General features: G+C 37.7%; 1 protein-coding gene across 1 annotated transcript in view; it reads left to right on the forward strand.

Moving 5' to 3' along the window:
• The window catches only part of LOC107671328 (dual 3',5'-cyclic-AMP and -GMP phosphodiesterase 11A), a 73,615-nt gene that overhangs the window by 14,560 nt on the left and 40,649 nt on the right, over positions 1 to 18,406 (forward strand). Inside the window, exons 3-5 of the mRNA XM_016464223.1 lie at positions 13,061 to 13,150; positions 15,244 to 15,384; positions 15,467 to 15,531. Coding sequence (XP_016319709.1) covers positions 13,061 to 13,150; positions 15,244 to 15,384; positions 15,467 to 15,531 — 296 coding nt within the window. The remainder of the gene's footprint in view (positions 1 to 13,060; positions 13,151 to 15,243; positions 15,385 to 15,466; positions 15,532 to 18,406) is intronic.

The raw sequence follows: 18,406 nt of genomic DNA on the forward strand, positions 1-18,406 counted from the left end.
CAATTCCAATGATACTCACAAATCTGTGTTTTTATAACAGTAAAAGCATTTTTATGTAGTCGCACTGTTTCAAAAAGCACTGATGAAAGCATATACACCCCCACTTAATTGGTATTTAAATAGCATATGATAATGTTTAACTTATTCATTAACAGATGGAGCTGTATTAAGCAGTATAAAAAGTGTTTCTGTTGCTTTACGAAAACATTTCTGAAACATCTGTGTATTTGACAAATGTTGCATTTAATTCACTTTATCTGTGATAGAGTATGCAAACACTGCGAGAGCATCATTACCAGGAGCAGAAAGTGTCTGACTTGACGTCTCTGCTTTAATTCCGTACCGACTGCAAGCGGCTACTCTCTCCAGCCGGAGGCAGGCTAGTGTAGTTCCTCTCGAACAACCGTCTTCTCGAGCAAGTAACTGCGGCGCTGCCGAAGACTTCCGTAACCATGAAAGAAACGCGTTAAGCGGCGCGCTCTTGCTCTCGCTTGGGTCGCTGAGTGCGCGCATTAGAGTCCAACTCTTAACAGTGTAAATAAATCAGAATGCATGAAATTACATTAGACCCCCCGTTAAGCGCAGCATATTGCAGCGACAAGCGTGTTGCCAGTGGCAACATATAAGTACCGCACATTCGCATGAACTAGCACAAGCATTTAACTGAAAACAACTTAATGAGCCCAAGCAACACGGATAGCCTTAGCAACACGCATGTTGCAGATAACCTGAGAGCATTAAATGGAACTTAGCTTGTGAAGACGTTCCAGAGAGTGAAGCATAGCAGCTGTGAAGTGGATGCTTGATCTCTTGATATCCTTTTTGGGGATGAAGTTCCAATCTGAACTCGTTCTTGAGTCAGTCACATAACTTCTGGAGTCCATGACAATAATGTAGCGATGCGTGAAATAATGCTAACTCAGTCACTTTCAAATCAGGCAACTTATAATCAATACGGTGAATTCACGTGTTCAAGTTAACGAACTTGAATGAATCGGAGGTAAGACAACTGGGGAAGAGCAGAACTAACGCTACGCTAGATTTATCCTCAGGCCATCCAAGATGTAGATGAGTTTGTTTCTTAATGGGAACAGATTTGTAGAAATGTAGCATTAGATCACTTGCTCACCAATGGATCCTCTGCAGTGAATGGGTGCTGTCAGAATGAGAGTCCAAACAGCTGATAAAAACATCACAATAGTCCACACCACTCCAGTCGATCAGTTCATGTCTTGTGAAGCTGCGTGTTTGTAAGAAACAAATCCATTAAGACACTCACTTAAAACTGTTGTATTCAGCTAAAATACAAGTCCTCTGTCCACTATATTGCTTTCTTCAGTTAAAAGGTTGTCTCGTCTTAATCATGAGAGAAATATGCAAAGATAAAACATCATCTACAAGCGAAAACAGTCCAAAACACACAAATATGTTTGTGTATTTTGATGTGAGAAGGACTCTCTGTTACGGGGCAGACAAGACGTGAGAGGTACGGATCCATTTGCAAACTTTATTCAAAGGCGTGGTCAGAAACAGGCATGGGTCAGACAATGGCAAACTGGTATGGAGAAGACAAGGCAAGGGCAATCCGGTAAACAAGCGAGGGTCAGTCGACGGCAAACGGAATCCAACAGGGCGAGACTAGAGGGATAAATCCAGGTACACAGGCAAAGATCAGAACATAGGAAAGGAGGCGGAACAGGGGGAGGGACGGAGGGACAGGTCCACGTGGAAGTGGAGAGACCAGTGACTGAGGCAGAGCAGGGAGCCAGGGTGGAGCCGAGGACCACCACAGCAGAGCAGACGGGACCGAAGATCCCCACGGCGGAGCAGAAGACCACACAGGCAAAGATCAGAACATAGGAAAACAGACAAAGCAAGACTCCGCTAAGGCTAGGAAAACTAAGCAGGCTCCGTAAGGTAGCTATCAGCTAAACAATGATATTCGCTAAACAATACTTGGCAGCTTGACGGGGATAAGAGTGACTGTTATATAGGGAAGGTGTGATTGATGACAGCTGTGTGCAATCAGTGCTGTGTGCAATCAACTGTGTGTGTAATCAGTGCAATGGATGATGGGAACTGTAGTCCGGGTGAAGTGCAACAGTGGTGTGGTGCAAGAGTCCATAGTAGTGGAAGGGTGACCTCTGGTGGCGAGCTGACGGAAGTTCATGGACCGGATTCGTAACACTCTCATTCTGACGGCACCCATTCACTGCAGAGAATCCATTGGTTAACAAGTGATGTAATGCTGAATTTCTCCAAATTTACTCAAAAATATGAAAAACTTCCAATTGCAGATTCCTTTTGAAATTACTGAATTTAAAATGTGAAATTTCATCAAGCAGTAGTAAATGTGACCACACCTTATGTGTTTAAACAATTGTCACCTGATGGACATTGAAACGTGTGAAAAAACAACAACAACAAAAATCCCACTGCCTTACATTGAATTGGGGATCTAAGTCATATCTGGAGACTTGAACAGTGCCCAAGCAACCACTCAGAAAACCCTAGCAACTACATATAACCTCGCTTAAACCACTCAGAACACCTTAGCAACCACATATCAACACCCTGGCAACCACCACAAGCAAGTTTTGCAAGGGAAATCATCACTATTTATTTTCACATAAAAGAAAGTGAATAAATGAGACGGCAGTCCACACTGTTCAGTGTCGTGAGCACAGATCTGATCTCTGTTTCAAAGCTCTGCTGTGTGTTTCTGATAGCTGGAGATTCCAGATGTGCTGCTGGGCTTCCAGACGGGCACACAACTCTCTGGTCTTTCTTGTGAAATGCCACAGTACTGTGAATAGTCCTATGAATTGTCAGTGGGATTAGCAGAAGGCAGCGCTGAGGAATTACTGTGAATTCAGTACAATATCATATTCTCTCAGACAGTGACGCAGACCAGAGTGACGCAGATCTGCCTTACAGAATGTGTGTGTCTCTCTCTCTCCATACAGCTGGTGTTTAGTCCCACTGAGAAATGCTTCACCGCTCTAGCATTTTAAGCAGAAATAACCCTTAGAAAATGACAGTACCACTCATACGCCACGCTACTTCAAAGAATACCATGCTATTACCATAGTTCCATGCCATAAAATACACAGTATGATTACTGTATTCATGCAGTATGCCATGGTATTTACTTGAGAGTACTTCAATAAATTACCATGTTATTAACATGTCTAAACAACACAGTATGATTAGAGTAAATGCAGTACACTTAAAAGATACGTGATACAGAAATAATATACTTCAAAAAGAATATATTTAAGTGCAAACTGAATGTAATGTTTTCGGATTTCGGACACTTAATTGCATCAATTAATCTTTCACTTTTTATTAATCATTCAATGCTTTTTCCGGTGTAAGTTCAGCCCGCTGACCAGATTGACTAACCCTTTTAAATGCACAGCAGCAGGAGTTCATTGGCTGTGTAGTCTTTTTGAAATAATGTTATGTGGGCCTGCTGACTGTGGAGTAAAGCACATAGAGCTGTTCAGAGATCTGCATGTGTGTTTAAATCACTTTAGCTTATTCAGAACGTTCCAGTCAGTTGGAACATGAACAAGTCAACATGAAACAACATTCACAACTCATTTTACTTCCGTAATGTGACGTTTTTCCAAGTGAAGTATGAAACTCAAAGCAAGAAAGAGCAAACTTGTGACACATGCTAAATTATTGCTCATAGTCAGATGTTTATTGCTAGCAAGTTGTCTGTTGTGTGTGTTTGTGTGAGTCGGAGATTTATGGTTCTTTGTTGAAAATAGGCCACAGGAGCCCTGAGGTGGTGACTGACGGTTCAGTATGTGCTTACCTGTAATCCTGAATCTTTATTCCTCAGCTCAGGCACAGGGCTGAGACGGGCCAAACACAGAAGCCCAGTGCTGTTTGTTGACATCTCAGCAAACACAGGTCCTCTGCATTAATTATAGGTCAGTTTAATAAGGTCATATCAGGAAAACTGATCAAAAACTCCCTCTCCAGTTCATTTAGACTGCAAAAATGTTTTCATGTCACAACCATGAACTCATTAACATACATTACATGGCCACAATTATGTGGACTAATACATACTACACCCATATGTGCTTGAACATTTAATTATAGAACCATGAGTATTAATAAGGAGGGTTGTTCTGCCAATATGCCTTGTGAAAAAGAAGTGCGCTTAATTGTAATGAATGTGCACTCGCAGTGTGCTTGCTTCAGATCTTAAGACTATATTTAAAAAACGAATATAATAATCTATAGTTCAGATAATTGAATTTAATATGAATTTAAATTGTAGTACATTTTCATTCAGTTGCTATTAACATGCAATTAAGTGTCATTACATTCAGTTCACACTTTTTTTTTCTCAAGTATATTTTTAGTATATTTCTGTAATAAGTACTCTTTATAAAAGAATGCTGAAGTGAACTTAATTTTTCATGAGGGATAGATAAAAGGTCAAATCCATTAGTTGGCCATATACTGTTATGTCCATACTGGCTATATCCACAGCAGAACAATAATAGAAACAAATAACAAATAAAATCTACATCTACTTCACTTTTCCTGCAACACTGTAAACCTGTAGCTTTAGCTTTAACTCAGCCATGCAGGAGCTCAGTCTTTGATGTTTAGATCCTCTATTGATCACACATCTTCTTGTCATACAAATTCAGTTTAAACTTTACCAGACTTGAACTTTAGTATGCAACATAATACTAAACTTCATTATGGAAGGCTGTTTCTGCCCCTGAATAAAAAATAAAAAAGGTAATTGGTAAAAAAAAAAAGGTAATATCTCACAATTAAAAACTTTTCTTCTTACAATTCTGACTTTTTTCTCAGATATAAACTTGCAATTGTGAGAAAAAAAGTCAGAATTGCGAGATTTAAACTCGTAATTCTTAGAAAAAAGGCAGAATTGTTACATATAAAATCGCAACTGCGAGAAAAAGTCAGAATTGTGAGAAAAAAAGTCTAAATTGTGAGATTATATTATACTCACAATTCTGACTTTATAACTAGCAATTGCGAGTTTATATCGCACAATTGTGAGAAAAAAGTCCGAATTGTGAGATAAAAAGTCGCAATTACTTTTTTTGTGTGTGTGTGTTGGAAATGGGCTTCCATGTTTCTCTGCTGATTCTCTTCTAAACCTGGTGGCGTTTCTGGTTGTGTGTAGCAGATCCTTCTAAAGAATCACAAAAAGTGCCTGAAGTTTATTTTTATCAATGTCCCTGATCCTGTCAATCAGATCTTAAAGGAACACTCAATTCAATTCAAGTTTTCAATTCAAGTTTATTTGTATAGCGCTTTTCACGATACAAATCGTTGCAAAGCAACTTTACAGCAAATTAGGTTTCTACAATATTTAGTAGTAGCTTATCAGTGGTGACTGTCAGTTAATGTCAGAACACTCCACTATTTATGAAAATAGGCTCATTTTCCAACTCCCCTAGAGTTAAACAGTTGAGTTATCATTTTCGAATCCATTCAGCCGATCTCCGGTTCTGGTGGTAGCACTTTTAGCTGTAGCTTAGCATAGATCATTGAATCTGATTAGACCGTTAGCATCTCGCTTAAAAATGTCGATCTAGGGTACACAATGTAACTACAGAAGAGTCAAGTTTTAAATAGGAAAAATATCAAAACTCTTTGGTCATTTTTGAGCAAGATGCTAACGGTCTAATCAGATTCAATGATCTATGCTAAGCTACAGCTAACAGTGCTACCGCCAGACCCGGAGATCGGCTGAATGGATTCGAAAACGGTAAAACTCAACTGTTTAACTCTAGGGGAGTTGGAAAATGAGCCTATTTTCAAAAATAGTGGAGTGTTCCTTTAACAGTTTGATTGTTACATTTCAGCGTTGATTGTTTTGCGATCCTGTCACAATGTAATTCAGGCTTTGCAAAGAATCTGGTATTGAAGGCTTGGGTATTTAAAAACTGTTTTGGACCTGGCAGCCAACCAAAAAAAAAAAAAGCTTAGCCAATGATATCAAAGGTTATTAACATAGAACTCTTAAACGTTATAGTTGGTGCAGAATGATCATGAGAAACGACATACACATGGTGCAGAAACATAAATGGACTACAGGGAAAAATTACAGTGATTGGTGAAGTTTAGCAGAAGCACCTGCAACAAAACTTTGCTTAGGAGGCCCAATGTGGAATGAAGTAGTAATGAAATAGTTGAGTGATAATCTGTAGAAAGTTGTTGTGTTTCCATGTGAAGGAGCTCAGTTCTCTCTTTTCATTAGCTTAACAGTTTAAATGAGCTGAAAGTGTGCTGTGAGAATCTGTTGATTGCTCCCGCAGGTTCAGGTCACATCTGCTCTTTATTAAATGCTTTAAGAGTGCGGTAAACAGACTCGATGCACCAGTCTCCCATGCAGCCCAGACTAATGGGCAGTCAGACAGAATACAATTACTCCAGGACCCTGTTTACCTGCGCTCTCTGACAGATTCACACAGGCCTCTGTGGTGTCACACTGACTTGTCCTGAGGAAGGTTTTGATGTGGTTGGTTCCTGGCAGAATTTTAATTTTATTCTCAACATTATGACTACACTCGTTTCTCTCAGAGAGGCTCTCTGGCTCGCTAAAAGAGGAATGTGAGTGTGTTTTTGTCATTCTGACAGCAGTCTGAGTGTGTGTTTGTCATTCTGGGAGTGCTAGAGGAGATCTCGGACCTTTAAAACAGCTTAGAGTGAGGAAACAGCAAATACATTCAGGGCAGTGAAGTTCTGCTGTCTGTCACACTTCTTCGTAGACTGCAGTTAGGTTCAGCTTATGGAATATTGAAGAAAATACACCCAGCAGAGTAATTGAGACACAAGACAGCCTACAGTTGAGCATAAAAACACATACACACATACTCACATTGAGACTGGGCCAAACAGTGGACACATGCACGCATATATGGAACACTAATAGTTATGGAGCTATTAAACAATACAGAACAAATAAATGAGGATTTATTAACATTAACCCTGTAAACCCTACTGTATTTATTTGATACGTCAATTTTGATACTCAAGTTTAAGTTTGTTTATACTTTTGTAGCAAGTAAAAGGTCTTTTATTATAATTGTAAAAACCTCATTCGGGTCGTGATTCTTTTTGCTGTGAAATCTTTACTGATTTTTATACTTTAAATGTAATATTATCCTATTACTTGTTTCGCTTCTGTTTCAGTTTTTATAACCATTTCTTACTATGTGTAAGTAAGTTGTTGTTTTTTAGCATGTGTGTTTGGCATGTACATACACACACGTAGTTGTTTTTTTGGTGTTTGGCTTAGTGTTATGTTAGAATCATTATTATACTCTTATACCTTTTGTTCTTTAATATTTTGAATTGTTTTTAGCTTTATTTTTTGTTTTTCATTTAAATGTTAAGATTTGAAATTTAGTTGTATGCATTTGTCATTTTTATTTAATCTCTTTATTTTTAAAATGTTTATAGGTAGTATTTATAACGTTTTAGCTTTTAGTTTTGGATCTGTTTTTAGTTGTTTTAATACTACAATTGATTGCTTCTGTTGTCCTCGTGTGTAAGTTGCTTTGGATAAAAGTGTCTGATAAATGACAAAAAAAAAAATATATATATATTATTTCAAGATTAATACTTACTGGACTGAAGCAACCTGATTATCTATACTTTTTTTTTTTCTTTTAGAAAAATCATGTTAAAATGTGAGCATCAAATATGATCCATCAGGCTTTTGAGGAATAATGGCATTTCTCAGTCATCATTGTATTGCATTGCATTATGTTTTGCTGTCACAATAAAAAATACAGAGCTTTGATCATAATACTAAGCATTTAAATATAATCTTACTAAGACATCATTGTGAGATTGACAGCTGATATTTACATGCATACTGCAAACTATCAGAATTTCATCTCACTTTTTGACCATATTTTTTACCACTTTTTGACCATTATGAGCATCTGCACCAAATTGCATCTTTTTACTCAGTTTTGGCCCCTGAATAAAATTGAAGTGTTTTTACTTCTCAAGATTTGACATCCATATTTTCTCTGTTATGCTATATTAGATATAAAAGCCTGATATATCAAATATGATACAATTTAGATTTTGTCTGAAGTTCCAATAAATTGTTCCATTTAAAAAAAAAAAGATTTTTCTGACTATTATTTCATATGTCAGGCTTTACAGAAATAAAGGCTTTGATTTCCATTTGCATTATGGGAGATCTAATGTCCCCACCTGACGTGGCATTATTTATTCTCAAATAACTTATTAAATAACTTTAAAAGAAAGATAGTAATAATCCTATTGTAGTTGTTTCATAAATGCCTATGTCTGGAATAGATACAGTTGTGTTTTTGTGTGTGGGCGTGTGTGTGTGTGTGTGTGTGTGTGAGGGAGAGAGAGAAAATCTGAACACAATTATAGCACATGAGCACAACTTTGTGTTTTTCGTTAAAATGTTAATCCAGCACTGAATCAGTAGGTGACAGGTTGATACCACCACAACCCCCCCGGCCTTAACACAGCAAACACCTCTCCTTTTGACTTTTTTTTTCTCTCCCTTTCTCTTAATATACTTTTTCTCCTTCAGTCACCCTTAAAGGCAAAGTGTTTAAAACTTAATCTAAAAAGTTAAGCAGTTTATGGTAAAATAACCCCACCCAGCAACTGATTCTGTAGATTTTATTGGTCATGGCAGTCACCGTTCAGAATGTTGAGACTCCTAACCCTAAACATAACCTTACAACTGGTCACACATCCTGATAGATAACATTATTGTTTGTTGTGATCATATCCATTAATGTTCAGTGGATCTATTTGTTATTTTTCTTGAGTTTGAACTTTTCTTGACAGATGACTGCATGATTAACTTGGCCAGTGAAATCGCTGCAAGGAGGGGTTTCTGCTTAATTGGTTTTTGGAGAGAAAAAAAAATAATATATTAGACATTTGTCCAAAATGGCTGTTTAACAATGGTGTAAGTTGGGTTCGGGACTGTCTGTTTGATCGACCAATGGCAAATGGGCATAGTGTGTGGAGAAACCTGAGAAATATATAGGGATGTCCCGAGCCGATCTCAAGCATTTTTCTCTCCTAAGCCCGATCCTTATTTTACGTCAGCTGTCACATCAATTTTGTTTAGTAGGAGGTGGTATGCGACATTAAGTGAGGTTTGCCAACCGCCATTAAAAGGAAAAGAAGAAGCTCAAACATGCGTGTATGGCACGTGAGAACCGGTGAAGTCTGTTCTAGTGCATCACACACATTTGAGCTTCTGTGTTCAGTGTATTTGATGTGCACTTTTGTAACGATCACTCATTCATTTATCATTTACTTTTATCTGCCATCAGACTATTTGAGACATCGTCAGTGTTGCCAGATGTATGATAATTATTGTATTTGTACGATAATTTTGACCTCTGTACGATGTACGATCAATAATGAAAAAAATCCCATAATATACGATAATTTCAGAATTTTGTGACACTTCAAATGATGGTCGTTGTAATCATAGGACTTCTATACTCATTGAGATAAAGCTAACATGGCAGAGCACAGCATAGCATTGAGAACCTCGGACCATTTGGTCGAGGTCTTAAAAGATTTATTTAAAGAATCGAAAACAGGTCAGCACATGAGCCTTGGTCACACAAAGACAACTATAACCAAGCATGTCATTGGCGACTGTTACTTTGAGAGTCTAACCGAAATCCTGAAAAAGAAAAAAATTCGACGAGTCAACAGACATCGGGAATGTGAAAACGCTTTGTGTCATTGTTCGTTTTTCGATGAGGGCACAAACAGGATTCAGACCCATTTCTGGAAACTGGTGCAAATCTATTTAGACCAACACAGACAGTTTGGGGGCCACTGCAGAAAGGCTTTACAACGAGATGATGAAGTCATTCACTGATGCAGATGTACCGATTCAAAACATATAGGGGTTCAGGTCAGATGGCTGCAATACAATGATGGGAAAAAACAATTAGATCTCCAGCCGCCTTAGATATGATCTGTCAGGCATCACAGTGCAGCGGTGTGTGTGCCACGTGCACACAAGCAGCTCCCCTGCAGGTGCGAGGTTTTGCCGGAGACATTTATGGATATTTCAAAAACAGTTCAAAACGTCTTGAGAATTTCAAGACTTTGGCCATGTTGAACCCCATAAACTAAGCCCTCCCAGACCAGATGGCTGTCATTGAGCGAAGTTGTGAAACGTGTGTCCACCCAGTGGAATGCCCTCCGGCTTTTTTACACTGACCAGTGGCTCGAGGCAGGATTAACCACTGAGGAGAATATTTTCACTCCCTTAATGATGAGTCTCTTCGCCTGTACTACTATTTTCTAGAGTGTGTGCTACCTATATTCACAGATCTTAATCAATATTTTCAAATTGAAAAGGTGGTGATTACTTCATTGAAAACCAAGGTCTGTGAAATCCAAAAAGCTCAGACCACTAAACACGCTGTACTTGGGTGTAAAAGTGAAGCAGCATGACCAGCAGCCACCCTGACAGATTTTCATGTGCGCTGTCAGAATTTTCTCTGCGTTGCCTGCGGAGAAATCAAGAAACGGTTTGACTTGATGCCCTCTCCACCCAAATCGTGTGCCTCTCCCCTGCCACTGCGAATGATGCCAAGGCACGAGCAGAGCATCCGTCTTTGCTTCCCCTCATGCAAAAGTGCCACTGTTTATTGACATAGACGCAGACCGTCTCCAAGCCATCGATGACCAATGGAGGCGATTGCCACTCGTGGCCTTAAGCGAAGATACAAAGGCAATGGATGTTGATAAATTCTGCCACCATATCTCTACTTTGGAGGATTTTGAGGGGGTAATCGTGTTCAGCGAATTGGGAAAGTTTGCCCTTGATGTTTTCGTGTTTCCCCATTCAAATGCATCATGTGAATGTGTTTTTTCCAAAGTCAACCTCATCAAATCAAAGCCACGAAATCGGCTCATTACAGACACTCTAAATGGGCTTGTGCACACCTCGGAGTGTGTTAAGAATGCAGGAGGGTGCCCTGCTTTTAAGCCAACGAGCTGTTGCGGTCCATGATGGCATCAAATCTGTACCGCAAAAGGATCCCCCTCAACATCTGGCAAGACACATGCTTCCGATGACAGCGACTCAGAGGTGGAGTTTGGACCTTCCCACTAAGGTACGCTTAGTTATTTATCTATTGTGGTTATTTGCAGGTGTCAAAAAGTTGTTGGTCTAGATAAATAGCTGTATTCCGTACAATTGACTCGTGTACGATCATTTTATTGCAAATAGGATAATTTTGAGCTTCTGGTACAATACTTGGACATTTCCAATCTGGCAATGCTGGACTTCGTTGTCATAGTGCATTGTTGTATGTTGTGTCTTGCTTCGAAATTGACTGATAGACTGCTATTCTGACACCACAAGCTTCATGCTTTCTAACCTTATCTCCACTTTTTCCCCTTTATGTTGTAATTATTGACCATTACATTGTCTTCCATTAAAAAGTTGTTGGTCTAGATAAATAGCTGTATTCTTTACAATTGACTCGTGTACGATAATTTTATTGCAAATAGGATAATTTTGAGCTTCTGGTACGATACTTGGACATTTCCAATCTGGCAATGCTGGACTTCGTTGTCATAGTGCATTGTTGTATGTTGTGTCTTGCTTCGAAATTGACTGATAGACTGCTATTCTGACACCACAAGCTTCATGCTTTCTAACCTTATCTCCACTTTTTCCCCTTTATGTTGTAATTATTGACCATTACATTGTCTTCCATTGTAACATGTTTACATCTGCCAGTGTCTGTATACAATGTGTGCATATATGTATATACATTGAGAGAGAGAGTGTATATTGTAATATATATATACATATATATATACACACACACATACTTTTACTCCATACACAACTCTGTATACATTGGATTGCTTTGAATATCTTTAATGTACTTGAAGTGTGCACCAAAAATACATTCCTGTATGAATATATCGGATCGGGACTCGGTATCGGCAGATACTCAACATTCAATGATTCGGATCAGATCGGGGGACAAAAAACCTGATTGGGATATCCCTAAAAATATATATTTTGTTCCAAATAATAATGCGCTGAAAAAATTATACTTTAGACCAACTTAATTTGTTACAGCTGATTTTGATTAAATATTAATTAAAAAATATTAATTTTCCCAAAGATAAAAACAATCATACAGAATAAAAAAATATTTTTTACCATACTTAATATATTTTCTATAGACATAAACCAAAATGTTACTTAATGTAGGTCAATGTAAAATATAAATTAGCCATGATATGAAAGTAGAATTTTCACTTAAGATAAAACTGACATTTTGTTAGTCATTGTTTAATTTGGTTTACTTACTATAAATACAGAGAATTAATAAAAGACCTTAATGTTTATTGTTATGTGTTTTTTTAAGTATGCATAATATTTTCTGCTATGTGCTAATAAATAAATAAATAAATAAAATAAAACCTACAATAATCTCTGCAGTCAGAATATGTTCTCCACATCAAGACTTTGGTGTCTTGTGAAAATAATATTTAAACAGAGGTTTATATAGGAAGCCATATTATTATTATTAGACCAGTTTAAAAATCCAGCTGAAATAAATAACTGTCATTTCACGTTTTTCAGTATGTTTGTAGAATTGTCTTCATTTGTAGGCTTTTCTCTGCAAATTGTAATAGTATGTGATTAATGCTGATTAATTTGATTAATTAATGGGCATGTCATGCAGTTCATTTAATTACATTTTTAATCAGTTGATTTTAAAATTCAATTGATTAAAATACACTGACACACGAGTAGAACTGCCAGAATGAATGTGCATATCCATTCAAATCATTCAAAGTATATTAATTACAAATTTGCTCTTGAGGGTTAGGCTAAGGGTTAGTAATGTAATTTTACTGTAACTACTGGTACAGTACTTTGCAAGGCTGAAACCACTCTGGGTTTTGGAGAGACTATTGTTCTGGTGTTTATCCAACCACCTTAGACTCACATTGACTTCAAAACACTCTTGTGTCTGTGCAGGTGTTGCAGATGTACCTGCCGTTCTGTGGTATTGCCATCTCAAATGCCCAGCTGTTCGCTGCCTCCAGGAAAGAGTACGACAGGAGCAGGGTAAGAACACACTTACTTCAGCACTTCATTAAAACCGTATTATTAAAACCGTATTATATCTCTGCACCCCTCCTACTGTAACAAGACTGCTGTGTGTGTGCGCGCTGTAAATGTCATGTGGGTGTTTATTACGTAGTATGTGTCTATCTGTCTATTGATCTTTTGCTTCCTACACACTCTGTTCCTGCATCGAGAGGTTTTATCAAGAAGAGATGTGTGTGTGGCTGGGGAAGCATAAATCTGTGTTGTGGCATCCTTACAGCGTCATCAACACATTTTAAATATCGATCACCGAGGAACATAATGCGAGACAACAAGAACGAAGAAGAGAGAGAATGAGAAAGATATAGGCAGAAAGTGAGGGACCTCAAGTGATCATTCAGCGTACATGCGGCTTGCTCTACTTTAGAGTAAGCCATAATGGTACTCACTCTGTTAACATGGGTGAACTTGAAAAACTACTGTTGGCAGCCATTACCATATTTTCTGTGAGTCTCCCATCATAGATACACACAGTGGAGGGAGTTTACTAAGAATGAATGGTGCCTGCTTATAGCATTGGTCATTTGCACACACTTGATGTTTTAGCAGTCAGTTCACTAAAGGAATTATGCAAATCATGTATAACAGCGCAAAGACATCCAAAAAGTTAAGGCTGAATTAATCTTACACAGCGCAATTCTGAGTGCTAGCTTTTGTAGTATGCTTCAGATTACTATAATTTGGCATATTTTACTGAGACTTTATCACCTGAATCGGCTCTTCAACAGCGCACGTCATCAACAAACCCTCGTGAAAAAGAACACTTTACTGTAGTATACTTTCAAAAACAGCATTTACTATGTAAATAATATATTTAAAATGATATACTTAAGTGTTGACTGAATGTAATGTTTTCAGACACTTAATTCCAACTGAATTATAATATATTATAGATGACATTTCCATTAAAAGTAATTAGCTGAACTTTAAAGTGCTTTTTTGACCTGCTTGAGAACAACTTAAGTACATTTTTATATGTAATTTCATAATTAATTATTTTGTCTCTGAAATATAGTTAAAGTACTGCTGAATGTACTTACAAGCATTTATGGAAAACTAAAATATGCTTTAATGCTATTTATATTGAAACTTGTTTTTCATGTATTTAAATATATTTGCAATTACATATTTGTAATGTTGCAATCTAGTACATTTAAAAATATATTAATGTTAAATGCAATATTGAATAATATAACATTTGTAATTGCAAATTTGTAATGATGAAGCTGCAATTTAGTAGATTTAAAACATACTAAATAAAATTTTAACTTGAAATGTAATATCAAGTAACACACCACAGTTAAAATTAGAATCAAGTACTTTACATGTGCTTCAGTATGTTAGTCAACACATCAAAATAAGTGTACTTTAAAGCATGTCAAAAGATTATTAAAGGATAGTAATTTAAAATGTACTTTAAAGTAACTTTTAATTTGACATGATTACAAAGTGCACTTTTTAAAAGTATATTTAAGTGTTTCATGAAACAGCAATGAAAGTGAACTCTCTTTAAGTACACTTAAGTGGCCTTTTATTTCATTAATATTATATTATCTTTAAGTTTATTTTTATGTACTTGAAGTACACTGCAAGTACAAATTCAGTACAATTAAATGCACTGCTTTTTCAAGGGTTTGCCCATTTATATGGCTCTTCTCCATCATTTGATCATAATGCTATTAATTACTGCTGCCACAATCAATAGAATAATACCCCCAAATCCCTTTTAAACTAAATTATGTCTCCATTAATTGGATAAAACACCAGTACATTCAAGAAAGAAAATTAAAATGGGTCTGAAATTAAATTAGGGTAAGCACATGATGACAGATTTGATGATTTCTCCCTTTGAACATGCAGTTGACCTGAAAGACATAACTGGCCATAGAATATGACATTTAACACTAATTCCTGCTTTAGGGCCATTGCAGAAACAAACCAAATGCCATGCGTACTTCAGAATGCAACACATGAATTCTACTTGAATTTGCATTCATATACTTGTGTCAAGTATGTTTCGGGCTTTTCTCTGTGTGTGTCCGTGTGTGTAGGCTCTTCTGGAGGTTGTGAACGATTTGTTCGAAGAGCAGACCGATTTGGAGAAGATCGTGAGGAAGATCATGCATCGAGCTCAGACCCTGCTGAAGTGTGAACGCTGCTCCGTCCAGCTTCTGGAGGACATCGAATCTCCGGTACGCTCTGATCCTTCCTCTTCCTCCCCATCCCCTGCCTGCTGCATCTCTCTAATACTGCTCGCTTTAATGTCTCCCGCAGGTGGTGAAGTTTACCAAGTCCTTTGAGCTTCTGTCACCCAAGTGCAGCGCCGACATGGAGAACAGGTGTGACTAACGGCAGGTTATACACACACACACACGCTAGCAAAAAAGTCTACGCAATAACACGCACGCTCTTTCACACAAACATACATCTACTTTATATAACCTCAGAGAGGAGTTGAGACCCGGCAGCGCTGCTGTAGCACTAATGAGGCCATTTCAGAGTGGCAGTGTTTGTTTGCTGTTAACTGCAGCAGGCGGCATGTGCTGATGTGTTGCCCCCACATTGACAACTGTTTCTCTGCTACGACCTCTAATACACACACACACACACACACACACACACACAGCTTGAGAGAGATATGTCAGTCTCAGTGCCAGCAGGAGTGTTTGCTTGTGGCGTGTGTGTGTGATTCTTTGTTTGAGCATTTTTAAAGGTGGCACACCCAGAGCACAAACTGCATCTCCATATTATGCAACCTAAAGATATTTATGAGGCAGTAATTAGCTCATTAGAGGTTGTAGCGTATTTTAATGTACAGTGTAAGATGGTCATTTGAAAACCACTTGTAGGATTTCGCCTGTAATGCACATCATCAACTTTTGTTTGTTAAACAGGCAGGCCCTAGGCATGGCAAGGGGACGCAGTGTCTCGTTCCCTCTCGAGGAGCCATGGTTACATGCGTAACCCGAGACATTCCCCTTCAAAGGAACTCGCACTGCATCCTCTAGTGGACACTATGGGGAACTAAATACCCACTATGTCATGCCTCGGTGCATTGCGTTTTGGGATGTCCCTCCTTAATATTAGAGTTGGTTGGGTTCCCCATTTCCCCCAAGTTATTTTAGCTGTCCGGGCATCATTGGCATGCCCCCTTTTTTAATTGGTGTATGTTTGCCACTATTTTTGGTGCTCTCTCACCAGGTGGACAGGCAATGCACCGAGGCATGGCATAGTGGGTATTTAGTTCCCCATAATGTTCACTAGAGGATGCATTGCGAGTTCCCTTGAAGGGGAATGTCTCGGGGAAACATGGTTACATGCGTAACCCGAGACATCACTGACACCATGTGCTGTTATTTGTTTTGGTGACAGAAGCTTACAGTACACAGAGACAACAATAAAACAGATAATGAAAAAATAAAGATATATTAATAAAATACATGTATGTATATATACAGGGTTGGGAGTAACTGAATACATGTAACAGTGTTACGTAATCAGGATACAAAAATCTAGTAACTGTAATCCGTTACAGTTACATCAAAAAACTAAGTATTCAGATTACAGTTACATTTTGTAAAAAGTGGGAATACTATCAGGATTACATTTGTTTAATTTAAAATTAAATAAATTAGTATTTTGACATAACACTATATATTTAGCGCTGTTTCATCATAGTTCCTGGTAGAGCCCTGCACGGGCCTCAAATATAGTCCCTAGCCTGGCCCGTGTCCAACAGCTTATCAGAATTACCGGCCCGAGCCCGTCTTTTTTCCCCTTCTCCCAAAACAGCGTACTGTTTCAGCTATTAAAATAGTTCAGTTTTGTATGTAATGGCAAAGTGATTATATTTCGTTTCATTTTTTTATTAAGTTAATTTATAAAAACGTTTGGAGCATTTTTTGTTCGTTACAAGTTTTTGTTTTTTAAAATAACGACCAAGTGGCCATGCAGAGGCAGACAGTGAACCTATATTTGATCAATTTAGCCTTCTCAAATCATCACGACTTGCCTAAAATAAAATCTATAGATATAAAACAGTTCAAGTAACAATGTGTAAACGTTAAATGTGCAATAGTTTGTTAAATGTGCTATATCCAATAGTTTGTGCGGAGAGTGGAAGCTAAAGCGCGCTTTGCTGAACATGGAGGCGCCAGCGCAATCACTGCATTTTTTTCAGTGGATACGCCGTCATTTTTGCTCATAAAAGTAAGAGTAATACATCATTCAGAACTGTAAAGGGTGTACTTTTATTTGTGTGCACTCACAATATCAACAAAATGTGCTTGTAAGGGAAACAGGTCAATTTAGCTCAAAGGGGATAATTTATGATTTTATAGGGAATTTGGAAAGAATCACTGTTTTACGGCTGATCACTGAGTCGGCCAGTGATTTATTGAACGAGCCATATAACATCAATTCTGCAATGGATATTAATATCCAAAATATAGTGAAAACACTATTTATTAGCACAGTAATAAGATCGGCAGTTTAAGACATTAACTTGTAAGCACAAAACACAAGATACTTCTCTTTTCAATATAAATAAGGCTTTATTAGATAAATCTAAGACATATAAACTAGTCTAAAACATAAACACACGCACTCACACATTCACACAAGTTGCAGTAAGAGAGAAAGTGATGAAATAATTAGTTTAAGAGAATGAAAATGTGAAATCCCAAGTTTACAGCAATATATGCAATTGCATAGACCTGAACAACCATCAATCACTTAATTAACCCTTGAATTGAGTTCCTCAATGAGGTTAAAATTTATATTAAATGCACCAGTTCAGCTAGAATCTGGAGGTACTTGCGTTGCCTGTGTAAGGGGTTCCCTTTGTTGTAGTCCTTGCAGAAAAGGGGGTTTCCCGAGGTTGCTGATTGGCTGGAAGTTCAGTAGTCATTGAAGTGACGTCTTGGGAAACCAGCGGTTGGGCGTTGGCTTAAGATGCGGAGTTGTTGGCTGGTTGAAGTTTTGAGGCGGTCACAGACTCGAGTTGAACTCGGAGACAAAACTTAACTCAGAACACGAAACTCTCAACGCTCTCAATTCATAAATCAAATGTTATCTTATCAGTCACATGGTCCAAGTTTTACCGCTCTTGCAGAGTATAATTTTGGACATGATTTATATAACAAGAATATGATACATTTGACAAAGAATTGATTGGAAGAAACGTTTCAAGCAAGAAGATTCAAACACACACAG

This window comes from Sinocyclocheilus anshuiensis, unplaced genomic scaffold, assembly GCF_001515605.1.
Source record: "Sinocyclocheilus anshuiensis isolate Anshui unplaced genomic scaffold, SAMN03320099.WGS_v1.1 scaffold284, whole genome shotgun sequence".
Lineage (NCBI taxonomy): Eukaryota > Metazoa > Chordata > Actinopteri > Cypriniformes > Cyprinidae > Sinocyclocheilus > Sinocyclocheilus anshuiensis.